Here is a 26739-nt window from a genome sequence, read left to right on the forward strand (position 1 = left end):
GCAATCTACTAAAAAAACTAACTAAGATGTTGACGGTTAGGTCTATTAGGGTCTGGGTGAGGGTTTATAACAAAAATAACTATATAATTTAATCTCAGATACCTTTAGTGCTTAATTTTCTTACAAGTGTTAACATGCGGCACCATACGGTATTTAGTACCACTCTCAACACACATGTGAATAATGAATATTAAGGCTAAACTGGGCATCTAAAACTAAATTATAGTGTTATTTTTATTATAAACCCTCATCCAGACCCTAAAAGCTCTAACCTTCAACATTTTTTAAAAGTTGCATACGTTTTATAAGTAGATTGCGTAGCTTGTGTAGATTGCGTATTTTAGATTTAGAGGAGCCCCAAAATCACACACACAAAAACTAACAAAAGTTCCCGCCAGATAAAACAAAACCAACATTTACGTCTACTATTGCATGACGAAGAATAAAAATCATATGTTTTTTGCCAATTTAATGTCTAAAGATCTAAAGTAATAAAAATATACACAAAAACAAAATATCAAACAATTAGGTGTACTTTGCCTTTTCTTCACCGTTTTAATTTTTTGTAATGTCTTGTTCAGTTTGCTTTTTGTGCACTTTTGTGACATAGTGACATATTGTTATTTTCGTATTTTGCCTCAAATTAATTAATGAAACCAAAAATATGACAAAGTGCTAACCCCAAGGTGCAAAGTAAATGCCTGTACCGTATCGTTCACTGGTAACGAAAATATGAGAAATGGTAATTTGTTTGTGTGCTTTTTAATAATATTGCCTTAGACAACTATTTTATTTCTTTTATAGTTGTTAATTTTTTTCGAAATATTTGGTGTATTTTATATGTAGAAATCGTTTAACCGAACAGAACCAGACAAAAAGTCAGTTTTTCTGAACTGGTGCAGTTGTTTCTGCCATGGGGCATTATAAAGTTATTTCCAGCATTTTGATTTGATTTGCGATATTTTAGTCATGTTTGGTGTGTTTGTTCCCATTACTTTGACTTTAGAAAGCAAGCGAGCGTTTCGTATATTGTCGCCTTTTTCAAAAAAATGACCATGATTGGTTCGTTATTTATGGATCGGTGATGCGTCGCCATATATAAGTTTCGAATAGCGATCGCACGCCGCTAGTGGTGTGTTTGGCTCAGCAGGAACTTGGGTGTGCCGGTCTCAAAGTCCCATGACGGTTGCCAATGCGCTCACTTCATTGCAAGGATACGACGATAAGGTTATGGCTATTTTCAGCATATCGAGGAAAGGCAGAAGGCCTGAATTTAAAATCGTGTTGCTCTTTCGCTGCAATGTAGCTTTCAGACGCGTGACGTGACCAGCAGCTACCAAATGCGACAGTACCGTAACAGAAGCAAGTTTATCAGGTGATCTTTGCTGTAAAGGTTGGTAAAAAGGATCTTACCAACGAGAAATAATTTGAGTTGCAACGTTTGTCACAGTAAGTCTGAATTTAACTGCAGTTTAATACACATTTTTGGCATTACTTTTTTGACCCAGATAGCCAGGTAAACTGAAAATACAGATAAAATTTAAACTAAAACCATAGCAGATCAATTTGAAGGGTAATCATATGAAAAGCAGAGTAACAAGGTAAAGTTAGATTGACAGTATTAGCGAAACCAGAAAGAGTATTGCGGACATTCATGGATTTAGAACAAAATCATTGTGTCATGTCACCCATTCATGATGATGTTTTAAGACTTTAACATGTTGTATTTGCCACAAACAGGTTGAAATATTGTCCGACAAATCCTTATAGCCAAGATCAACTTGTCATTGGAATTGTGTGAGCAACAAGTTGGCCCTGATCGTGTGAAGTGGAATATATTCTGCCTCTGAATATTTATTTACATCTTCCACACAATGGCGGCTGTGCCTAATCAAAATGAGAACCTAATGACATATAAACTGGTTGTAGTTGGCGATGGTGGTGTTGGGAAAAGTGCCCTCACAATTCAGTTTTTTCAGAAGATGTTTGTAGAGGAATATGATCCAACAATAGAAGATTCATATATTCAACACACAGATATTGATGGGCAGTGGTGTATTTTAGATGGTATGTATTTATAATTGCAATAGATTTCTTTTTTGTTCTACAGAATCTTGAAAAATGACTGCTATCGTTCAAATATTGAACATAATCTGTACCAGTTCTGTTTTAATGGTATATTTGGCATGGTAATATTGCCATGTTTTCTACCCTATGGTGTGATAAGGCTCTGCTTGATCTATGGAGTAAAGGGGTTTTGCAAATATATATAAAAATATGCGAAATAAAACTCACAGCTCTGTTAAATGTAGTAAGCTTGGCTTGACATGGTATGGAATTTGGGTATCATGGTACAAAACGTGTCCTGCCACTTTGTGCAAGTGTTTTGCTTTTATTGAACTTTTTTCAAAGGACAAAAATAATTTGTGTTTGTAAATATAATGACTGGGAATCATGATGGAAGCTTTATGAGAAATGCAGAGAAACAGTAACAACTTTTCAGCAATATGCACAAAAATAGGTTATTGATTGCAAAAAGCAAGTAAACCCATCCGTTAAAGTTAGCAAAGCCTTTATGTAAAACCAGAACTTGATAAATCAACAATTCAAATAGACAAAGTAAACTAAAAAAACCTTTCAGTTTGTTGTGATGTCACTAATGGTTACAGGTTAGGCTAAACTCTTATGATTCATCAACTTGTGATGAAACACAGATACACTTTAACATATTTAGCCCAGAATTGTTTGCTACTTACTCTTTTCTGCCTCCTTCTGCTGAACTACTCTTACTTTTGTGTAGTTTTGGATACTGCAGGCCAAGAAGAGTTCAGTACTATGAGAGAACAATACATGAGGACAGGTGTGTGTGTCTTATAGCTACATTGTCTGTTGTTTTATATTTTGCATAACTTTACTTTGATTTGCAGGTGATGGGTTTCTAATTGTTTACAGTGTAACTGACCGAGCAAGTTACGACCATGTACCCGAATTTCACGAGCTTATATTGAAAGTAAAAGATGAGTAAGTGTATCCCAGCTTTCTGTTTGAGTGTGGTTATCGGTTGATTGTTTAAAAATAATTGTTTAAAATTAAATTCAAGGAATTCTTTGACAAAACCAAAGTTATCAGCAATATTAAAGTGAAACCAGTATTGTGACCAAATATATTATGTTAAAATTATGTCTGTGCCACTTTGTATGTACGGTTATTCAAGCATAAGTGTATAGTAAGTGTATCATACCTTTCTGTTTGAGTGTGGTTGATTATCGGATGATTGCTAGAAATTAAATTCCAGGAATTTTATCATGTGCATCTTACACTTATTCTTATGCAGGTGCTCATTTCCTGCTCTCCTCGTTGCAAATAAAGTTGATTTGGTTCATCAGCGGGTTGTAAGAGAAGAAGAAGGTCAGGAGATGGCCAAACAATTCGGTGTAAGTGCCAAATGTTATGTCCGTGGGGTTGCTATAAAACAGGGGTGGGGAACCTACTTGTACTGCGGGCTGCATGAATGTCACAACATTTTTATATGTATATATTTTTTTTTTCAAATTCTGTGTAATAATACCCTAAGGCCTAAGCACACAAGTGATTTCATATTTCATCGCTCCAGATTAGATTTTTTCTTTGCTGTTACTTGTTTGCAACAAACAATGCATACAGGTTTATCACTTAATTCGACTAAAATCTGTCCATTCTTTCTGGAACACCCTAGCTCCATTATACCGAATATATTTATGTAACAATATAAGGATCCACGCTAATAGCTCTAAAATCAATTTTAAACTAACAGCAAATGGCAAATGATTTGTTACTGCAAGGAGAGACAATCGAGTGACTGTTATGTCACAAATACAGCAAGTGGTTGAATGTGTGGCAATTTTAATAAGTTTGGCGTCAAATGTGGAAATGTCGAAGTCTTTTCGAGTAAATATTTGTACATAAACATTTTATTGTTTTTTTTATGCTATGTTTTATGCTGTACTTTAACAAAATTGTGACGCGGGCCACATTAAAAAGACAAGCGGGCCGCAGGTTCCCCACCCCTGCTATAAAATTACAACAAATATTCAACAAAGCTATAATAAGGTGTCATAACTAAAGTGTAAAATTACTGCTATTATTGATGATTTTTGTTTGGACAGATTCCTTACATTGAAACAAGTGCTAAAGACCCGCCTCAAAACGTTGACAAAGCCTTTCAAAACGTGGTTAGAATAATAAGGTAAGTGCAACTGAACTTCGATAAAATGCTAGTCTCAATCACACCATAGATTTACATTTTCGTGACGACCAGCCTTATGCTGGTGCAACTGCATACAATGCACAGTCGCTAAAGTTCAACCAACCTCGCTCCACGACCCTTATTATCGTATAACAAGGCTGCCACGCCCGTCGCGAGCTACGGCCAACCTAACACGTCGGACATTTACAGGCAACAGGGAATTCCCCAGAGCAACAGAAGGCCGAGCCGCAGAGAACCGAAACCATGCTGCTGCAGCTTAATGTAACTGCCGGACCCAGTTGGTCCCGTCCGCGAAACGCTGGCAGCGACCGGGGCGGCGGACGATGGACTTTAGATAAGCGAACATCGCCAAACCGCGACGTATCCAGAGAATGTTTGCCGATGCCATACACCGCTATGGTACCCCCAACGTTTGATACGACTAACGACCACTAACGAACTCTATGTCTCTTTCCATATCTGTTTTCTGGGAATGCTTGTGAAATGGCCGCGTAGGAAATCGACTTTTTGTGTGGCGCGTGTTTCTATCTGTTTGTATAATTGCTGTGCGACTTCGCAGCCAAAGCCACATAGCTCAATGTGGTTTGGTGCCTCATGGCAGTGAGTTTTTTCGAAGGCCTTATGCGAAATAATTGTTTCAAACAACTCGAAGGGCCACCCGTTTTTTTGCTAATCGTATCAGCGTAAGCCGCGGTGCAAAAGAGACGTATTTCACTGCTGCTATCGTTTCCCGCCTTGTCAGAGTTGCAAGTTGCCCCTGGTGTCGCCTTTATTGAGCAAAAAATTATACTGTCGTTCGATCGCCTCTTCCACTTTATTAATGAAATTGTGTGTTGTGCTTGTCATTTTTCCAACCCTTGTGGATACCCACGTCACACAATTAACAGCCACGCTTCGAAGGAGTTACATTTCAAAAATCTTTTTAGACAACATATCTGCGTTTCTCATCGCAGCCTCCCTATACATACATTTATATATATATGATATAAATATATATATTTATTTACTCATTTCTTATACGCCATCACATTGAAGCCATGATGCCGATGAATTCATCAAGGCCACCCTTGACGTATGGTTTAAAAAACTTGCAGTTAATGCGGTTCGGCAATTATAACAAAAACGGAATCCTTGGCTGGAACCAACTGTTAACAATTCCATGTGCTACCTGTGCTGTTTTTTCTCATCTCAATCCAACTGGCATTCTCCTTTCGAACCGTGTTTGATGGTAAATGCAGTTGAGCCTCACTTGGGCCTTGTACAAGCACGAGCCCTGCAGATTGCCTTTTCTTTACTCATCCAGTTCAATTAAGTTACTGAGCATGCGTCAAAAAAAACTAGTAGTATTACCGTAGTTTCAAAACCGCTTCTGCATTTTCTGGTTGTACATCGGTGCCAATGTACTGACCGATATGGAGCACCTGCATGGGCAGAACGTCCATTGTCGATGGATGATCGTTGGATTTCCATTGATTAACGAAATTACCGTATAATACACGATATACAACTTTGTTGCTGGTGTAAATTACTCTCTATTAAGCTTTCAGTCAGAAAGACAAACTTAATAAACGTAACTTTGGTAATCGCTATAGTGACTAGTGAGCATACATTCATACAATGAGGGAAGACAAGGAACAAAGGTAAATAGATGTTTCTTTTGAATCTGTGGTGTTGGTATTTTTTTTGCTGGTAATGCCGAAGAGTCTTAAACTGTGGCACCTAGTAGCTTCTGCTCTGCTGAAGTTGAATCAAGATTGGCAACAGGTACAGTTGCATTTGCCAAACTAAATCAGTTTTGCTGCCTTGTCTGAACAACATTTACTATGGTTGAGTGACATAAATAAAGTGCCAGGTAGAAACAACAAATGCCTTACATTTTCTAATCGTCAAGCTTTCCAATAGGTATTCAGTCCCTGGATTTGGAACTTGGGTAAAAGTTTCCTGTACAAATTATTCCTTGTTTGTCTCAGAAATGAGTTGATGTAACCATTTAAATAAGATATCTGGTTTGGTACTTGGTATGCAGCATAGGAAACTTTTCAGGTGGTGTGTGATTGGAAGGAGGTTCTCAAATTTAATCAGGTTGGTATTTTCAACAGATTTTTTATGACACACTATTTAAATTTTAAACTTGTATGCCAAAATTCTTGCAATTATGGTGTTGAAAATAAGGTCGGGTAAAAAATGCAGGCATTGAATGGTTATGAAACACATAACTTCACTTCAACTAACATTGCACACTTGACTCTAAAATTGCACCATGTTGAAAACAGATACAAAAACCAAAGGTTTATGATTTGCATCAGGTGCAGCAACACATTTTATATTTTTAAAAGCATCAGATAGGAACAACAACCAACACTCAAAACTTGTTTTTCAGAACAGTTGAAAAATCTTTTGAAGCATTTTGCTTGTTTAACAAAATTTTTCATTTAAAACCTGGTCATCATTTTGAATGGTTGTGAAAACATAGACACTTACAGACAAATCAATGCATTAAAATTTGGTAGCACAGTATAACACACACAAAAAACATCAATCACATGAACCATCCTTCCAACCATCTCTCCACCGTTCCAGAACTTTGGAACAGTCAAATTCTGGTTTACTCAGTTTTCTGTTTACAATGTTGTGTTGTTGGCAAAACCAGTCCGATAAACTGTAGCGACTTTGTACATCAGGTTTCTTCTTTTTAATGCTGCAGTAATAAAGCTATGCTTAAAGCGGAATGTCATTTGCAAATGACATCTATTGTTTGCAATAGGAAATACATTTTTAAATCAATAATACAATACTTTAATTGGTCCTTATAATTGCTTTGGTTTTACCTGTGTTGAAAATCTAATGCACAGTGCTCACAAGGATAAAACTTTGAAAATAAATCTATAAACTTGGTCATGTCTTTCTTTTCCTGTTCGTTTGGTTTTTCAGGATAGTAGGCAGCCATTGTGTGAAGAAAGGACCATGTGTTTGAACCAAGCTCCTGTATGTCTAATGGACAATCTTCAGGAACTTTTTCCAAGTTGGCATCAGTCAAATCAGGTTTTTGCTTTACATTCTGAAAAATTGGTAGACAAAAAAATATAATTACAACTTAGTACATGTTTTTCAAATATACCTTCTATTGTTTCTGCCCAAGCTACTTATTTTTTAACTGCTTGCTTTCAGTTTTTATCATGCCATTGTCTTAAAATTCAGCCCTTCATGCACAAAACGCTCTGCTATCTCTTTATTATGGGTGACACTAAAACGCTGAATGGGCGGGAGATGGCGGGACGTCGTGAAAACCGCTGAATATCGGGTTAAATTGCTGACGGTTAGTGCTATTAAGGTTGGGATAAGGTTTTATAATAGAAAATCATTAAAAATAATTCCCCCGGATACCTTCCGTGACCGAGCGAAACATTCAGCGGCCGAGGGAAACATTCAGCAGCCGAGGGAGACTTCCCGCCCAAGCATTTTTGCTGAATGTCAGGAAACAGCTGAATAAGTTTAAGGCAGGGACATTTTTTGATTCACATACTTTTATAAAACCTCAACCCAACCCTAATAGCACTAACCGTCAGCAATTTACCCGATATTTAACGGTTTCCGCGACGTCCCGCCCATTCAGCGTTTTAGTGTCACCCTTTATTATTGATATCAGCTGGCACGAACCACTATTATTTAGAAAAACCTTTGCACGCGAGGTCACTAACACATGGATATACGAAGTAAATTGGTGCGTGTCGCCTAAAAGGTTGCCGACACCTGGACTAGTTTGAATAGCAAACAATACCCAACAAAATGCATGCTTATAAACATAGAGTATCTTTATCTGGAATTTTATTTTGAAATAAATTGGGCTTTCTCAGCTCAAGGTTTTAAACACAAAACAAGTTTAAGAATGCAACACAGCAGAAACTACTGCAAGGCAGAAAAAAATAAAGACAATCTACACAAATCAGATTTTCAACCCTACCTCATTAGAACGTGGAGAATGATTTTTTCTCCACGATTTAAAGTCGTCACACGCTCTGCATGCTCTTCGACCTTTGTATTGAAGAGCGCCATCACCATTGTCATCTTCGAACAATCTCCTCCCGGCCATTTTTATTCATGTCTCAATGCGCAAACTTTCCTCTCTACCTAACACCGAAAAACATTCCTTGCTCTGTGTGATTTCCTGTGGCGCAATGATTTACTGCAGAAAAAATCAACGGGCTTAAAATGTTGCTTAGTCATGTTTACTAAGCAAGTTATCAACTGGAGTTGAGTTTTTAAGAAAAAAGGCGTGTACTAAATACTAGTGTTGTACCGAATCGGCTAAATTTCGATTCGGCCGAAGCCGAATATTTGGCGGTTTTGCCGAATAAAATCGGCCGAATCAACCGAATTATTTATGACGTCACGCGACTTCGTAAAGTATGCGTTTGACATGAAAAAAATGTTTATCTACCAGGCAACTAGTGCAGAATAGTTGTGTTTCGTCCTCATTTCGGTTCTGTGGGGTTTAAAATTGCCCCAAGCATGATTGGCAACCTGCCAATGAATTACTAATTTTTGACTACAGTGGTAAAAACGATAACGTGTTGAAAAAAATAAAATTGACGCAATTTTCGTTATGTTTGGGCTTTTGAAAAATTGCTTGGTACCTTAATAATCAGAAAAGACACGTTTAACGCTTTAAATTTGTGTTCGTAAAAGATTCGGTTTCGGCCGAATCGCAACAAATTATTCGGCCGAAACCGAATCTGCAAAAATGACCGATTCAGCCGAATAAATTCGGCAAACCGAATATTCGGTACGCCTACATCTCTACTAAATACTAGTGATGCACCGGACCCACCTTAAAAGGTTCGGGCCGAAACCGAATATTCGGTCATGAGGCCGAATAATTTCGGCCGAATCAGGCCGAACATAAAATCCCGTCCTTGAATGTTTGAATGTTTTCAACTGAACATTGCGTGTTGTTGTTGCAAGTGAACTCAATTATGACAAACCAAAAACACTTTCACAATGCGGAATCTTTTCTAAACTTGAAATATTTTGCAGACAACGTGGCTCGTATTTTATAGATACAACAAATAAGTTAGTTAATTTATGATGTTTCGTATTGGCGAAAATGAAAGTTCGGTTTCGGCCGAATTTTCCAAAAAGTTCGGGCCGAAACCGAAACATCGGAAAACAGCGTATTCGGCCGAAATGTTTCGGCCAACCGAAACTTCAGTGCATCACTACTAAATACTGCATGTTATCACATGGTAAGTAGTTTTAGTGGACATAGCATACTTGCGAAAATTATAATTTTGCGGACTTTTTGGGACTTAAATTCTCGCGGCATAGGCTACTATGCGGTAACATGCGGTGTTTAGCACCACCAGAAAAAATAGAAGAAAATATGTAGCTTGTTTTCTCGATTATTCGGCCTTTTTAAACTTTTTACCTGCTAATACTTAACTTTCAGAGAGAAGACAAAACATTTCGAGGTTTATTTGCAATTTAAGAAATACAATACAAAAACTATTAACCAGCACTGAAGAAAAATCATAGAAGACTATTATAAAGTGTTTTATGATTCTATGTTGTAGCAATCCGTGACAAATCAAGAATATGTCTCATAGTAGGACGTCCATGAGGACAATTCCAAGGGTGTTCAATCTCAGCCATGTGATCAAGCAACCTCCTCATTTCACGAGCGTTAAGCGCAGTGCCTGCAATTTAAACGAAAAATAGTGATGTCCAATAACAACAAGCTAATATGGCAGTTATAAACTTAACCATCCTCATGTGTTTTGACAAAGCTGGCATTACTTGTTCGAAACTAATTTTAAAATTAAATCAATGCTGTATATGGCTAAAGCTCGATCGGGTACGTTTTAATATACACAGACAGTGCAACATCACAATGGTGGCCACACACCTTATGCCTTATCAACTAAGTATACTTTTCACAAACCACATACAAAATGTAAGTGGAATATTTGCACTAACATAAAGCATTGGCTTGATAATGAAGCTACACGTCATTGTAAAAAAAAACTGACGTAGGCCATTAGGCTACACAACACAGATGAAATTGAGTAGTCAAAAATGGGCGCACGGGTTTTTCCGAAAGGTTATTTTTTTCGTTCTTTGTAGCACTATTTGAACAGTGTAGAGTAGACTCTCAATCAACTTGCAGTTAAAAATCAAGTTAAAACAATTTACGTACCTATCATAACAGATTTACGGCAAGCCCTTGACGCGAACATTTGTCTAATTCTGGAGGGTCGACAAAAAACACCCGGAGCGTCACTCAACATAAAAATCAACTCATCAACATCGGCTGAGCCGAAATCCCAATTCTTACTCATTGGAACCCGATTCAAGAAAACTTGATCCTGACCTGAAACTACATGAAACAACTTACAAAATGAAATTGTACGTAGACATACAGACGAAAAAACAGCGCTTTAGCCCTTTGGGTACAACTTTCTCACCCGAGTCCTCAGTGATATTAAAATCAAAACCATTTCGTTGAAAGATGGAAATGTTTTCCACGAGCACCAACTTGTCAGCAGCAGTTAAGTTTAGTCGTTGAGGAATCATCAATTTTTGTGTGTGAATTTCCGTGCAACGCTGAAGGGTCTCAAAATTATAGATTTCATCCGAGGCGTGCTGGAAACAAAACAATACAAATCAATAATTTCAACATAAAATAAATAAGATAATGTTCGTATATTTACACTTTTTTCAATCAATCTATTTCATTAGGGCTACAGATGTCGTATTTTACATTAAATGTGAGTGTTTAACAACTGATCAGTGGCAAAAGAACAAAATAAATACTTATGTTCTAAAATAAGTTTATTTGACGTCTAACTGTCATAGGCGGATGAAACTTATATCTTAAACGTCCAGAAATCAGAGAAAAAACGACAACGAAAAAATTCGACGTAGTTGATAGAAGAAAAGAGCTTTGATTTACCTGGTCAATTATAAAGAGATCGTTTTTGTATCTTGCCACCACAAAGCCAAGGTTGAACTGACCTAAAACGTCCATTTTGAAAAACGCAGTTTTGTTCAAATTTCGACTTAGTTCCTTTTCAGCGTCTGTGTTTTGACCCGGAGTTATTTTCGCTTGAAAGGAAGATGACCTTGTGAAACTTCCAGTACTTTCCATGTCTATTAAATACAAAATAATACATTGAAGTCTCCATACATTTTGACATAAATATAACAATGTGCATTTAGCACTAACCCTGTAATATCTTTAGCCTTGAACTTATTGTTTTCATGGAAAATTTCGCCGTGCGCAATGATTCCCTTCCTATTTCGTGTGTTTCTTCCGCTTTGTCGTAAACAATGTTAGTTTTCGCTTGATCATTAGAGTTTGAATCATTGTGAATTGTATGTTCTTTGAAAATATAAAACTCGCGATCCTCAAGAGCCTGTTTGTCATTCGGTAATCCAATTTCGCCATTTGTATGCGCTGTGTTTTCAGAGTCAAAATATACTTCCGCTTGCGGGCGCTTGATCTCCAATACGTTTCCAATTCGTAGGGGAGAAACGTCTTCTTCAGAGGTTTCAAAGTCGGATGTATCTTGTTTAGTAACATTTTCTTTACCAAAAGTCTTAAGGTCGGATTTCTGAACAGATGACGGTGAAAAAAACCTGTCCATACGTGGTTGCTTGGCAACTACCGAAGGTGAGTTAAAACCCTGTGTGGAAGGTCGCTTTCTGGTGATGGTCGTCGGCAGTGGAGAATCTTTGCGACGAAACTTGGAAAGCAAGCTTACGGTTGGACTTGACGTTTCCTCTGTATCGCTGTTTCTGGATAAAGTTGCTCGGTCTGGTGTCAAAGTTAAAGCTGATTCTTTCTCAATGTCACCTTTGCTGCCTAGAAATGCGTACACATATTTTGTGTTGTTAATGTGCTTTTTCAAGGCAATATTAAACAACTTGTAGTTTGTTAAAGAGTCCAATGATTCCTTTAAGGCACTTTGAACTTCTATTAAACTTTACTCATTGCAATAGGCAGCATTAAAATATTTTTTGCACAGTGCCTCGGTCTTGGCTGGACTCGGCTCCTATGCAAAAACATGGTGTATATACTTTATTGGTCCACAAAAATCATCAAATACTCACAATCCGCAACATCGAAAGACAATCGTGGACTCGGACGGGTGCAGGAATCAACCACGTGACAACCGTTACTGGTGAACATTTGCAGAAGTGAACTCTTCACAATTGCAAGTAAAACTTTCTCGCCTTGCAGAAAAACCTGTCGTTTGTCGGGTGTTACGTTCACATCCACCGCATCCCGCCTCATCTCAATATTGAGCGCCACAAACGGATACTGATGTCTAAAATTTGTAAAAAATACGAAAAAATACGAAAAAGTGGCAGCTTATATTTCTATTGATTTGTTGTTAAACTTGAAGTGTGTTGTTATTCATGTTCAATTTTATTTCCTTAGCTTGGAACAACCTCTAACCACGCGATGACTCAGCCACCTTGGCGCCTGTTTTATTGAAAATCATTTAAACTGTAAATTTTCAGTAAATGGACTGTTTTGTAGACAGGTGCAAACAAACCCAAAGTATAGGGGCGATTAATAATAAAATATTTTGAAAAAATACATGAGGCACATGGTGTACATATCTTACATGACAGACCGACCAACTTCTAACATTAAAATTACCTATTAAACATGTGATAAACTTCATTGACAAGTTTAGATACACGGGGCACGTCTACAGGCCTTGAGTTGATAAAGTAATATTGGCGGTCTGGAGACGACCGACCATGTGTGTGGCCAATCTTGGATAACCAACCATTTACACTGAAACAATCCAATACTTCATTTACTTCATCTTCTTTCAGATGATAGTCTTCACAAACCTACACAATTACAAATTTGTTTTATTCAGGGATTAGCAAAATTTGCATATTTGACATAAGGAATGTTCTATTTCCTTATTCATATTTCTTGAAATGCTTATGCTTTTAGCCATTACTGGAAAAAAGACTGCATGGTGCAGTTTGCCAAATGAAGAAAAGTGTTTAATGGGCTAACACCACTTACCATTTATCATAGGTTTATGCCATACCTCAAAAGTGGGATTAATTTGTTTGAATTCAGAAAGAAGTTCAAACTGTTTGGATCCAAATACAGTAACAATATTTTGTTTTATAGTTGGAGCACCTTGTGTTGAAAGAAGGACAGTTTTCTTGCCCTTTGATGTCTGCAATCAAGTTGACACAATTTAGCACCTTTTTTCTTATGAGTATTTTTGTAGTAATACAATATACCTGGTTGCTGCATGAAAGTCTCACATGTGTAGAAATGATGCAGTAGGCGTTCATGAGAGATAATAGTTTTGCATACTCCTAAAAATTCATGATAATGTTCGCAACAAACAATACACCAATATAGTTTGGAATTGAAAAAGAGAAAAAAATAAACACCTATTGGGTACAGGACCACGTATAAGTTATTGTACACCATTCTCTTTTATAAAAAGCTTGTTAAAAAGGGTTGTTTGTTTATTTTGGAAGAAACCATTTGCTCATTTTGTATCAAAAGCCTATGTCAAAATGCTTTGGAATTTCAGTTCCAAACAGTAAGTAACAATATGATCTCCAAACCTAATTTACTACCACAAACCTTGAACTTTTTAAATGGTGCCACTTGAATATGACACAATTTAGAGTAATATAACACAATTCAAATGCAGGTAACCTTTTTGATGTTTCTCTTAAACTCATTCAATCTGACAGGCAGTGTGGAGAAAATATTCTTAAGTTGAACAGTTGTCCCAATCTGCCTTGCCACTTGTGACTTTTTTATTATCTTTCCATTGTGATCATATTCAAGTTTATGACCAATGCTGCAGAAAAGAAACATTACTGTTTCAGTATGAGTTTGATATAAATGCTGAATATCAAGAAAGTTAGATAAGGTTACATGTGTAGTTGGTCTTGCAACAAATTAGATCAGTTTAAAATTTTCAAAGGTTTCTAACTTGCTTGATATATATGCAACAAATGCTTGTCTTAACTTTACTGGCTAAAGTATTACTACACATGAAAACTTACAGTCAAAATCTAAGCAATTGTTCTTTGCATGGCTAATGGAGTAATTATGAATTTTTTATGAAACAGTTTAACTAAAATTATGAAACAGTTTAACTAAAATTCATGCTTTAAATACTGTATTGGCAATTAACATGTGGTTATACCTCATACATGATATTTTTCTCTCACAGAATTAATTGGGGTTTGAACTGTACTAGGTTTTGTAATATTTATGCAAGACTTTGGTGGTTATTTAAGTTAGCTTTTACATGTGATATCTCCTTGATAGTTCCATCTGGACACTTCTTAGCCTGTAGTGAGATTCAAACTTACAACTTTAAATTTTTAACGGCTGTAGCTACAAACTGTGGAAAAGACTGGTAATATATTTTGATTGGGGGTAATTCAGTGATGCATGTTACAAAGAACTAATAAATAAACCAACATGTTATCTTACATGGAATATTATGTTTTTATATTTACCTAGTATCTTTGTGCCTTGTGCTTATTGTGACATCACACAGTGCACAAAGGGAACTGAGTGCTTCACCTCTGAAGCCAAATGTTCCGATTGAACTTAAATCAACAAATTCTTGCAGTTTAGAAGTGTAATGTTTCAATGCTAAAAACGAATGAAAGCATTAAAATACAACAGCAACGAGCTTTAAAGTAAGGCCAAAGCAAAATGTTTTAAAATCAAAGTTTAACACAATACAAAATACTGACTTACTTAGTGCAGCAAAGTTTTTCTCTTGCACTCCAATTCCATTGTCTGATACTTCAATTTGTTCAGAACCATACTCCTTCAATTTAATCTCTGTCAAAGTGTAAAAACATACGACCGTTGTGCTTTGTCACCATCAAAACATACAAAATACACATAATACCAATGCTAGTTGCTTTAGCGTCCAAACTGTTTTCTACAAGTTCTTTGACAGCAGTAGCAAGATCCAACACAACTTGTCCGGAGCATATTTGGTGCACTGTAGATTTGTTTATGGCCTTAATTTCCGCCATTTAAATGCAACTACTAGCTGCAAACAAAACGTTGATGTTTATGACCAACCTAAGTTATCATTGCATTTTCGCTGCCCATTGTCATGAAAAGTTACATTTTCGGGAAATAACCTGATATGCAACAGACGGTAAGCGGAGCTAGTGGGCAGGAAAAATTCCTGCTTTATGTCTCAGCTCAGAGCTCCCGTTTCCATAAATTCCTGGGGCACCGTGTGTGACTGACAACCAGTGTGTAGTGCGCATTGCTAGTAATAATCTTTAAAAAGATATATTTACCACTCACTAGAGTCTAGTGCTCTTCAACCTTTTTTCCCGTTGTATACCTTTTACAATTTTTAAGCAACTTTGTATACCCTACGCATAGCTATTTTTAATTGTGCACAGAAAGTAACAGTCTGCCAATAGGTACTTGCCTGGTCGCGTGAATTATTGTTATACAAGGCCAGGAGTAGACAACCTGTGGCCGTGAACATGTAAACTGAAATATTTGGATTTGCAAAACTTGTTTGAGGGGCTGGAAAACATATTAACAGCCCAGAAGCCGCATGTTTAAGACTTTTTGTAAGCCTATTATGGATAAACAATGCGAAAACAGGCATCATTAGCGTCACAATTTACATGGTGACGCCATAAACAGTAAAGTCTGATTCCTAGACTGCGCAGCTCAATCTACGTAACAAGCTAGAAATTAAATTGTCTATCAGGCACTATTAATAAGTATATTTACGATGCGGCCGTCGCAGCGGAAAGGTTGTGCACCCCCCGTGCTACGTCCAGGAAATTTAGCATACAAAAGTGTGTAAACCTAACAAGTTGATTTAATGATTAGCTTGTTGCTGCATTCTTTCAGCAATTTGGACATGTGGTGTGGTGTTGACTTGTTCTCAATAGCCCTAAATCAATATAAAATCAATTCGTTTTGTTGATTTTGACGTGATCTCAAAAAGATAAAAAATCAATTTTTGTATTCGCAATCGTTTACTCCAGGAATATTAAAAGTAAAATTTCAGAAAGTACGTTGTTCAACCTTAACAGATAAATTTTTTGTATTTCCATTCAAAGTTTTGTATATTTTCATAACTAACAGTAAGCCCCTTAGCTTAACCGCCCGTCGATGGCCACTTCTTGGATTAGTGAAACTGAAAACAAATGAGCTGTGCATTATTTTATCTCGGTCATCCCATGACCTATTAGGTCTACAGCTCTGATTGCGGTGTTAATAACATTTGTCCGCAAGCAAGAAAAAACTTTTGAATTCGTAAAGTTGAAATTGAAGTTAAGATTAAACTGAAATCCTGCTTGTTCCTTCAAAATACATGATATAAAAAAAGCAAAAACATCAATAAAAAACATTTTTATCCAGCCACAAATCAATAGCAACTGTTACATGTCACATGTTATCGCTTTGTCAAATTAATTCGCGTGGACCGTGGCACAGCATTTTAATGAGGTTTCAATGGGTAGGGTGGCTATTTAGCATTTTCCCCCGTAAACAATTCTACACGGGGCTAAAATTAGTTCGCGTTTCGAACAAAGGCGTGAAACGAATCTTTTTCACGGGGATAGATTTCCGAATTATTTTGATACTGGTTTGAAAAGGAAACCCCGAGGTCTTGGACCACATTTTTTTTTACTTTAGGAACCCGTAAAAAAGAACAGCAGCTTCTGGAAAGAGGCGCAATCAAGTCGCGGCTGAATGCACACGACTTCTGCGTGAGTTGATCGGCAAAGACGAACGGCGTTTAAAACCGCGTGACCGAGATCGAACAATCAGTGGTACTTCAGCCGAGCGAAAGGTGACACCGGTGCAGTGGCGTTAACCTGACGGTCCGAAGCATTTGTTGTTCCCCAATAGAGCTCGACAATGACTTTTCTTCGCGCTGCCAAAATTTGGCTGTCTCCTGGGCTTCCGCCATGCTAGGCGAGATGATCACGCATTCTCCTTGTTGCAAAGTAGCCAAGAAAAACTGTAGCTAAATTGGGTTTAGTTTAGTATCGATTGAAAAATAAATTAATCTTCAAGCTTCAGGGAGCTGTCGGGTTGTTGTTCGTGTTACGTGTTAGGGGTAATCAAGTTTTCGACCTTGTTTGATTGGGTCCGAAAGATTAGGGTTGTTTTTGGAAGCAAGGAAGGCTTTGCTGGAAGCTTTTACAGCAATGCTGTGTTCCGTTTTAGCCACGTTTGGAAAGAATACAAACTAGATTTTCTGGAGTCATTGATGGATACAGTTTGCTCTGTGGTAATAGTTGCTAAAAATACATCAAGTGGTGGTGAAGAAGAGGATGCCGCTGGGCATTAAAAAGAAAAGTGCCCTTTACTTCAAACAAATATTCTATGGTGTAGGTTAAAACTCGTTCAGAAGACGTTTTCAAGTGTTTTATTGCTTCGTGAACGTCCAATACCGCTAAATGTGATATAATTGTTCTTCACCGTGCTCAGAGCCGCTTTATCATTTGTTAATCCAAGCTGACATGGGGTCAAATGTGCAGTTCGTCTGAAAACTACTGAATTTGCAGTGGAGCTGTTTTTATTTTATTGAATCCAACTCGCAATAGGTGCAAAGCAAGTTGTTTAACCGTGCCTGTTTGTAACGTTAATTCGATTTGTCGCTTGTTAGCATTCAAAGACCGCTAATTTAAACTACTACGCACGCCTTATGGACCTAATTTAAGCATTGGTAATTGGGTTTGCTGAATTCACCCAGCAAACATGTTACATTTCTCGGCAATTGGCCGGCGAATGCAAAAACGCACCAAAGTATTTCGTGATGTTTGCTTTTTTGAAATATGGCCGACAGAAAATATGACAAGCTGGTTTGCACCGACTTCGGCCGAATCCGAACCTGGAAAAGTGTGTGAGTAAATTTTGCCTGTAACGATTTGTTTCACATTCCAATACCCACAACACTGCGGTGTCTTATCAATTATTAATAATGCAAAGCGTTCGGTGCGCATTCCAGACCAGAATCGCACGAAAGAACTGCTAAAAAACCTCGACATTAAAATAACTTTACAAAAATGCAACGAAGGTCAAGTTTTATCAAACAATACAAACATTCATCAATCAATATCATAAACACGTGTTTGTGTCTCAAGCGACAACTTTTTGCATCGACGTAAAAACGCTGGCAACGAAAATCTGGTATGCGCATCACGGAAAACTTGTGTCCCTATGCTGTGTTGTAGTCGATACTAGGGTTACTTTACACAACTTTGACACTGTGCAAAATCGAATTAGTCACGAGCGCTAGAGCGAAAGATACCGTAACAAATGAGAAATTCCAGAAGGGGACTGTTGATTTTTTTGTTACTGGCTGCGGAAGCTGGTAAAAAATAGCCGTTGATTTCTTTTTTCAGAGTGGCGTGTTTGTCGTCTTCTGTCATTCAAGGCCGTAGTTGTGTCGAGGAATGGTTAAACACAAGGTTAAAGATGTTTGGTAGAAAAGTTCCATATAACTTAGCTACATTTGTTGGTGCCAGAATGCTCAATATTTTGAATTTAAACAAACGTGTTTGTTCTTATGCGTGCAAGGAACTGTGACTGCTGTATTGAAATGATTGACGTTTTATGAAGCAAAAATAAGAAATATGTGTTTGTTAGAGTCAGATATTACGCTAAAAACAAAAGTATTTAGTTATGGTAAAAAAAACATATATCGCTTTGTTTTTATGCTGGGTTTATACGATTGTCTCCTATTTACACTACAGTCGTTTTTTAGAAAGTGCAGAAATTTAACTTTTACTTCATAACGATTTTGAGACCTGAGCTGTGAAACGCAGCAACATGGAACTCGAAAATTCTTCACCAACCAGCGACGTCCCTGTTGATGACCAGCTATCAGGAAACAAAAGCAGGAACAAGAGTTTCAAGGTGGTAGTAAATAACTAAGTTTATTTTGTTATACGATCGGCACTTGCGCAATGAACACCGGCCGATGTCAAATCGTGGTGAAATGATGTATCGGTGTGGAATGAACAAAATAGGAGCTAAAACGACCCAAATTTAGCGAAACTCAAAAATAAGCTCGACTCGATATTTGAAGGGAACAGTTAGTTATAACCTAAACTCCATGGTTAATGACCGTGAATCACTGCATTAAGTGAGGTGCTATCGCACGTTTTGTGCAGGGTTCTTTTCTGGGCACGCTGGTTTGCGCGTTCGTTATGTCAATTAAAGTTTCTTTCGAAAATTTTTTATTTTTTTATTTTTTTTTTAGCTATGTTTTAGCTATTTATTAAAAAAAATCTTTCGAAATTTTGGATTGACATCGAAAGAGTCCGAAGATGAAATATATGTGATTTTATAAATACTTTAGATCAGGGGTCATCAAACTATTTTCACAGCGGGACTGATAATTTTAATAACCATTTGTCGCTGATGTTGTCGCTTATTCTGATGGTGCCGCTGTTAAATTGCAAAATTATGAAGAATATATAGGTGTCTCATCTACCAACCCTTGTTTCCTATTCTATCACAAGCAACCAAACAAGGCAATCGTTCACGCACAATTATTGTTATTTGCTCTTGTCTATGACGTAACAAACCGCTTTTGGATCATATCTAAATGCGTTGCAATCCTTTTAGACCAGATAAAAGTATTACTAGAATGCATTCTGTAGGTTTGTGCAATCTTTAAAGTATTGCGTTACAAAATGTTCCATACGTTTTAATACAGCAAATAATCCTTCGCGAGCCGGATAAAATGACGCCGATTGCCTAGTTTTGTGACCCCTGCTTAGATGAATTTTTGGCCTAAAACAACCGTACATAGAAAAACTATCGACATCCTATGACTTCGTATGGCTCGCATGATTGTTCTCGGGCTCATGAGCAATATTACTTTGCATCAACAAATGTCGCAAACTATTGATTTATCGACGACACGTACATGATACCGTGCGCGCGTGCAATCAGACGCAATATGAAGAATCGATGAAACATAATTCAAATGTAAAAACTATTAAGTGGGACCAAATCCGAATAGCAATACAACCCGCCTGACCGGCTAACAACATTTAGTTTAACTTGTAACATCCACGAGTGATTTATTGATCCACTTTTACTACATATGCATTTGCGTCGGTGACGCGCATTTATGGTTTTGTGGGGGATTTTTTCCAGTTTGATCAGATACGATTTTGCAAATTTGATATTCCTTACTCAAAAATTTGCTATAGTTGTTTATGTTTTGTGCTGTTTTTTTCCTTTTTTTACAAAAATTGCATTTAATCTCCAACAGGAACAAAAATATGTGTTGGAAATATGAAATTGACATTTCTCACAGTAATATCAGTAACAAACACAAAAAGCATGATTTTGTAACAAATTTAAATTTATTTTGATAGTTCGGTTTATTTTTTAAAACATTTGCTTTTAACAGCGGCTTGCGGAAATGCGACGAAAGTCGGTTAACAATGCTGACTGCTTCATCACTTTGGCCGTCCTCTTCACGTTGTGTCCTGCAGTTTTTGTTGTTCTTGTTGTCGTACCGATTAAGGTAAGTTGTATTTGTAAATCGCTTGTTTTGGTCGTTAATTTTTATTTTTTTCATTAGTTTTATTTTTTTAAGTAATGTATTTAATGCACAAAACGAATTGAAACAGAAAACCTAAAAATTGCAAAACAAACATTATGCATACGTTTAGCAGTTTCGCAGCCTAAACTCGGTTTGCTTTTATCAATTTTTATTATCCTAATGCGTTTCAGTGACCACAGAGCTTTTATCCTAACCCCGAAAAATTACGGCATTATTAGGTAGTAACATATATAACCACGTTGTACAATGTACACCAAACAAAATGTTTGAGACAACTGGTTAGTCAGGTATCCGGAGTTAAGAACTGGGGCTTTCTGTAGTGACATGACTCTGTATGGCAATAATTTTTGGCGAGGCAAATTATGACCCTCGAAGTCGAAGATACTTTGTAGGAAAATATAAACGGTGTTAAATTTGTGGTATTATTTTACGTGGAAGATTTTGTTCGTTTCCCCATTGGTCCTAAACGCTTCGCAAAGTCTAAGTTTCGCAAAAAATTTTCGCGATACAATATTTTGCAAAAAACAAAAAATATTTTTTATATTATTATTATTTTTTTTTTTTTGCGACCCACTTTCATGCATTGTTATAGTATTAAAATTTATTTTTAATAAATTCTTACATTCTTAAACATTGGAGATAACGTTTCGCTTCAGTAGCAACTCTATCATCCGCATGACATCCAATTGTTGATAGACAGGGTACATATTTCGTTGTGTAAACTACAACCTCTCGCTCGGCCGATTTTCATAAAGTGCCGGCGTTGTTTATGGTTTTTGTATCCCCACATTCTTCAACAACGAGTGTTTGGGCTAGTGAAGCATTTTTCGAATTCTTAAAATTGTTAAGATCTTCATAACTTACTTTTTCAATCAGATAAAAACTAAATCATAAGCCATGCGGATTTACCAGCAATACAAACGGTTTACCAATTTGATGTATTGAGCTTGTAATAAACTCGCATAGCAAGTTTGTGTTTTCGTCTTTCAGTTTGCATAAGATTTTTTAACGCCCAAAGCCAAATCTCCAAGCTAATGATAACTTGTAGTTATACGCAAACATAGCACAAGGTTTATTTTACAATTAAGCACAAAACGCCCTTTTCAGTTTGCAGCCATACAAACGCAGACCAAATTTATCAGCGCATTTCTTATCGCACTTGATCTTAGCCAAAAGTTTTTCGCGCTTGGTCGAAGTTCTAATCTTCGTTTGGCGGCAAAACACGAGGTTGTCGATATATTTAGTTCTTGCGTGTGCTGTTTCACAAGCTGACAAGACTGCACATTTGTTGTGGATTATTAGACCGCTCCGGATCGGACACAAACGTTTTGTGGTTCTTCAGCACGATTGCAACCTGCCAATTAAACTGTGTAAGAAATGAACGAGAAAACTCTAGCGCTCATCCATGCACGTAACAGCCGCTGAATGCTGGTCACGTGGAAAGTTGATTACGTGTTGATAGTCAGACTTGACAATCGCGAAATTCTAAACTGAGGAAATCTAACTACAAGCATGAATAACCCAATTAGGATTGGGGTTGAACATTTCCAACAGTTTTTGTGATAGTTAATGGGTAGTGAGTAGTATTCCTCAAATCTATTATAAAGTGTAGAGGATTTTTCAGCCTTCGTTTAAATATTTCTATATCTAACAGTCCATGATCAAAAGTTTGTGATATGTCGACATATGCAACAGGCAAATGTTTTTGTTTTTCGGTTTGTTAATTGTTTCAAAGCTTTTCGGCATTAAAATGCTGGTCGGACAAATAAATCACACAATGTAGAAAACCTCACACCATTATCTATCAAGGCCGGTTAGTTCGGCAGTGATCTCGTTGAAACGCTCAAGCATCGGTAGCGGCTGTAATTCAGGCTTAACGCGCTAAAACAACAGCACGTGCGAGCCACGGAGGTCACCTTTCCATTCCTAAACAATCCGAACCAAATATTTTGATTTCGCATCGCCAGGAGTCGCCGCTTTAAAGTAACCCTTCAGAAGAGCCTTGGATATTGTTAGCTGCTCAAAACGATAATATTTTGCTACTTTTCGGAAGCACCCGGGAAGTATGTAAGTGCACCCAAGTTTGTTTTCAAAGCCATCCCCTCCGCTGTGTTTGTGATGTGGTCTGCCGGCTTGATCTTGCTGAAGGACCGCTTGAACTGAAAGATGTGGAAGTATCAAACTTCTCATATTTTTGTGGGAGTCATATGCGCTAATACGTTGACTATTCCTGTTTCACTCCACTTACACTTTGTGTCAGGAATCTGCATTTTCTCCTGAAAAAAACCCAAATATTTAATTGTTGACATACATAAAATATATAATGGCCAAACTGCGTTTAAGTAGACAACCACTTCTAGACATCTACAGCATTTATGGCCTACATTTTAAAGAACTTACTAGCATGTTTTGATCAATTTTTCACGGCGGATAACATGGGAAGATACTATGAGTGCATAATTTCAATTGAGTAGATAGGCTGTGGTTTAAAACCGGAAGCAATGTTAGAGTTTAAATTTTTGCTCCACATGGAGTTCAGTGTCCCGCCCGAAAACAGACAGGGTTGGTTGCGCGCAGTAAGACAAATTCGATTGACACTAACCGTGTGACCGAGACCCAGGAAACCTAAAAATAGACGCGATTATTATTTTGCTCTTAATTTTCTTCGCGGCCGACAAAAAACACTTGCAAACATTTGTGCAAACTTCCAAACTGATGTGTAACATACCTTCTGACAAAAGCATAAGGTTAATATAGCAGAAAATACCTTGGGTTGATACGTGGACCTATTTTGGTGATTACAAATGTGTCATCGTATGCAGTTCAGGTTTCAAATAGTCATGGCGTGAAATTGTTCGATAAAATAATTAACCGCCCTAACTGCAAAGAAACACTGCGAGTGGTGGGGCTTAGAAAAGCCTAATCAAGGGAAGATAATTGCTTGATTGATTATCGCTGACGCGTGAGTAAGAGTTCTGGGACCTGTAGGCGTTTTTTTCTCATTACAATGCAATGTCTGTTAAATCTTAAAAGCTTGTGGCGAAATCGAAAACAATTACAGAACTCTTATGTCGCCCCTTGACCCCTCAACGTCGGCATGAGATTGTCGTTGAGCATTTCAAGGGTGCTCGCAGGGATTTGAACAGCTAAATGTTTTTGAAACTCATCTCATTTTTACGGGCAACATGCTTGAAGTAAACAACCCCGGCCGCTGCGCGGTCCCTTCACAGTCCCCTTAACCCTCACAGATGTCACGCAAGGTCGATTTTGTTTAGACAAGGCTCCCGGGAACTTTTCGGGGACGCAGGTTTTGTGACTGACGCGCGCTGAAGTCAGTCGCGATGTGAAGTTCGGGAGTTTGTTGTTTGGCACTCGGCCCTGTTTTTCGACCCGATGCCGCTACGCGTTCCGCTCTCTTTCTCTCTCGTCTCTGCGTCCGTTCAGTTTCAAGGTTTTTAGTTTTGGCGCCATTCAGCGTTGAAGGGTTGCCCTGCGTTGGTTCACTTGTGATCCGGAAATAGGGACTCGACGGTGACTTTGATTCCATTGCCTGGCGTCTGTGCCCCCTGAAAAAGTGTTTTTTGTGGATTTCTAATGAAAAGTGTCGCCAATAAAGAAAAAAAAAAAAGAAAAAAACGATTGGCAAAATTGCCAAGACATTCACATATTTTCAGTCGCAAACGATTGCCATTATTCCAGCCAAAAACGAATAATGGCAACGATTTGGCAAATAAAATTGAATCGCGAAAAAATACATTAAGTTAAATACATAACAATTCTATTAAGTTGCTGGTTTTGGAAAACTGTACTGAAAATAGTACAACCATTTTACATATAAAGCTGGCATAACACGATTCTTCCAGAAGGAATTTTTCGCATGCAGCGGGCAACCACTTTCCACCAAAGTTTGTCAACTCGCATAAAACCACAATGCTACTATTGAACCTAAGCTTTGGCCGACCGAGTCATGCCGTACCACAAGATTGGCACTTAACGAAATGCTAATGCGTTTGCAATTAACTTGTCAGTGTTCATGCGCATTCCGCCTGTCACCCGTCGTAATTGGGCGGGAGTGAGGTCAATGATTTGAGCCGATCATGGCATGTCGATAACATTATTTTTTCTGTCGTTCGAGTTTCAGTGAATTGTTGTTGGGGACCAAAACAGATCGCTACATAAAAGTTCATCTTCTATTCACCCTAATTATTTTTAACTGAAATGCAAATCGTTATGCTAAGTTTTGACAATTTTTTTACATTAAGATACAAAACACCACATAAGCATTAGCGCTTATCGATCTAAGTCTCCAATAGGAAAATAACAATCGGATTTAAAACGTTCCAAGGACACTCAAATTTCGTGAATCATTCTTTAGAGTAAATTCTCCCAGCAAAAGCAAGTGTTTCCATGTCGTCCACGCCGAAGTTTCCGACGTGAATCAAACGAACGGGGGTGGATCCAATTACGCTGTTACGGCTTGCTTGGGTCGCATTGAGGTTTGCTGACGCGGGGCCAAAATTTGTAGACAGGGACACGACAGGGTCAATCAAATAGTTTTTGATCACACTGGCATTTTGTCGAAAACAGCAGTCTGATCTCTCCAACCCCTTTACTTCACGTTTGTTGTTTAAATATGTATCGGTGTTATTGCAGTGAAATTTTAGACGTTCACAAAACTGGCGAAGAGTGAATCTGATTCATAAATTTACAATTTCCAGTTTTCCAACCCGGATTCCAGCATATATTTTTTACCTTTACAGCTTAACGCAACACAACCTAACATTGTTTCATTTTAGTAAATAAAATGGTCTACACGCAAAGGACAAATCATTAAAACTTATGTGTTCTTAAACCTAAAAAATGCACAACCACTGATGAAGCTTAATATTCCTGAATTTTGGAAGTATATCAGGGAGCGCGTCGATCTGTTTGCGCTTCCGCCGTTCGCGTGTGCTTTGTCAACTTGCTTTCAAGCAATGGGTGTGATCCATTAAGCACGCCGCTTGTATGAGATTGTTTATTAATTCTTACCGGTTTAGTTGCCCATTTAGCGACCACCCACTAAGTCACGGAAGCAAGCTCTGCCTTCAAACACTTCTTCTGCTGGAGAAACCACTACAATCTCAACTGTATCGAGTTGTCGACCACACTGTAAGGGTCACGTTTATGCGGTATTTACAGTTCTGTTGATTTTACTCACATGAAATGAACGAATCTTCACGCTGCCGCAGGAGCCCAATGAATATTCGGTGCAGTTTTTGTTTTGTTCCTGTTTTTTTCCTATGATTTGCGGTCGTAGTGAACACATTTTAAAAAACACAGTTTAACTGATATTATCTCAGTTTGGTTTAAATGGTATTGTATATAGATGGAAATCCAAAAATCATCCCCTCCATTGTCGTTGAGGTAGTAGCAAGTTATAGTGACTTTATGTGATTTATGCCTAAATCAAAAGCAAACAAAAGTAACAAAGGGTCCACAAGCCATTTTAAGTGTCACAAAAAGATATTTTTAGATTCACTTACGAAGTGCCAACAGACAGTAGGACAATCCGTCAATTTCTTTGGCGACGCATTTGACAATGGCATTGACACGGACTTTTCATTTGGATCAGCTTTCGTTGCAACCCTGGCGTGACATCTCGCGTGCCGCGCCATGAACCGAGTTGCCGAGGCGGTATTTTTTGCAACCCTCAGAAACACAACCTCTTTCCTCTTATTTAAGTGTTAAAGTTATAGGGCGACCTACCAGACCTATTTGAAAAAAATATTATATTTTCCGAATGCCTCTATTTTTTATCGAGAATTATCTACTAAACAATAAAGTTTGTTGACAAAAGGTAGACGTGCAACAAAAAGCATCGATGAGTAGGCGTTTATTAAACAAATAATTTGCACT

The 26739-nt window shown here is 37.6% G+C and overlaps 4 protein-coding genes across 6 annotated transcripts in view; 2 read left to right on the forward strand and 2 right to left on the reverse strand.

Moving 5' to 3' along the window:
- Positions 1 to 1707: 1707 nt before the first annotated feature.
- On the forward strand, positions 1708 to 5758 carry LOC145222992 (ras-related protein M-Ras-like). Its single transcript, XM_080089271.1, has 6 exons — positions 1708 to 2067; positions 2801 to 2860; positions 2928 to 3021; positions 3335 to 3434; positions 4146 to 4225; positions 4436 to 5758. Exons 1-6 carry the CDS (start codon positions 1875 to 1877, stop codon positions 4509 to 4511), a joined length of 603 nt encoding a protein of 200 aa, XP_079945397.1. The 5' UTR covers positions 1708 to 1874; the 3' UTR covers positions 4512 to 5758.
- A 734-nt stretch (positions 5759 to 6492) lies between these two features.
- LOC145222993 (FAD-linked sulfhydryl oxidase ALR-like) lies at positions 6493 to 8452 on the reverse strand. Its single transcript, XM_080089272.1, has 3 exons — positions 8208 to 8452; positions 7075 to 7304; positions 6493 to 6944 (listed from the first exon to the last, which is right to left on the reverse strand). The coding sequence occupies exons 1-3, from the start codon at positions 8334 to 8336 to the stop codon at positions 6782 to 6784; spliced, it is 522 nt and encodes a 173-aa protein (XP_079945398.1). The 5' UTR covers positions 8337 to 8452; the 3' UTR covers positions 6493 to 6781.
- A 1247-nt stretch (positions 8453 to 9699) lies between these two features.
- LOC145222991 (mismatch repair endonuclease PMS2-like) lies at positions 9700 to 15392 on the reverse strand. Its single transcript, XM_080089270.1, has 13 exons — positions 15175 to 15392; positions 15018 to 15104; positions 14771 to 14909; positions 13953 to 14100; positions 13523 to 13600; positions 13321 to 13455; positions 12912 to 13111; positions 12356 to 12573; positions 11469 to 12107; positions 11196 to 11392; positions 10708 to 10885; positions 10440 to 10619; positions 9700 to 9939 (listed from the first exon to the last, which is right to left on the reverse strand). Exons 1-13 carry the CDS (start codon positions 15302 to 15304, stop codon positions 9806 to 9808), a joined length of 2463 nt encoding a protein of 820 aa, XP_079945396.1. The 5' UTR covers positions 15305 to 15392; the 3' UTR covers positions 9700 to 9805.
- Positions 15393 to 19014: 3622 nt separating this feature from the next.
- The window catches only part of LOC145224536 (parathyroid hormone 2 receptor-like), a 34247-nt gene continuing 26522 nt past the window's right edge, over positions 19015 to 26739 (forward strand). Inside the window, exons 1-2 of one of the 3 annotated variants that reach the window (XM_080091061.1) lie at positions 19015 to 19178; positions 20686 to 20802. In XM_080091061.1, the coding sequence (XP_079947187.1) occupies positions 19089 to 19178; positions 20686 to 20802 (207 nt within the window). In that variant the 5' untranslated portion in view covers positions 19015 to 19088. The remainder of the gene's footprint in view (positions 19179 to 20685; positions 20803 to 26739) is intronic. The other 2 variants (XM_080091058.1, XM_080091060.1) reach the window with 2 other exon arrangements.

Source organism: Phallusia mammillata, chromosome 4 (assembly GCF_965637545.1).
Source record: "Phallusia mammillata chromosome 4, kaPhaMamm4.hap1.1, whole genome shotgun sequence".
NCBI classification, from domain to species: Eukaryota; Metazoa; Chordata; class Ascidiacea; order Phlebobranchia; family Ascidiidae; genus Phallusia; species Phallusia mammillata.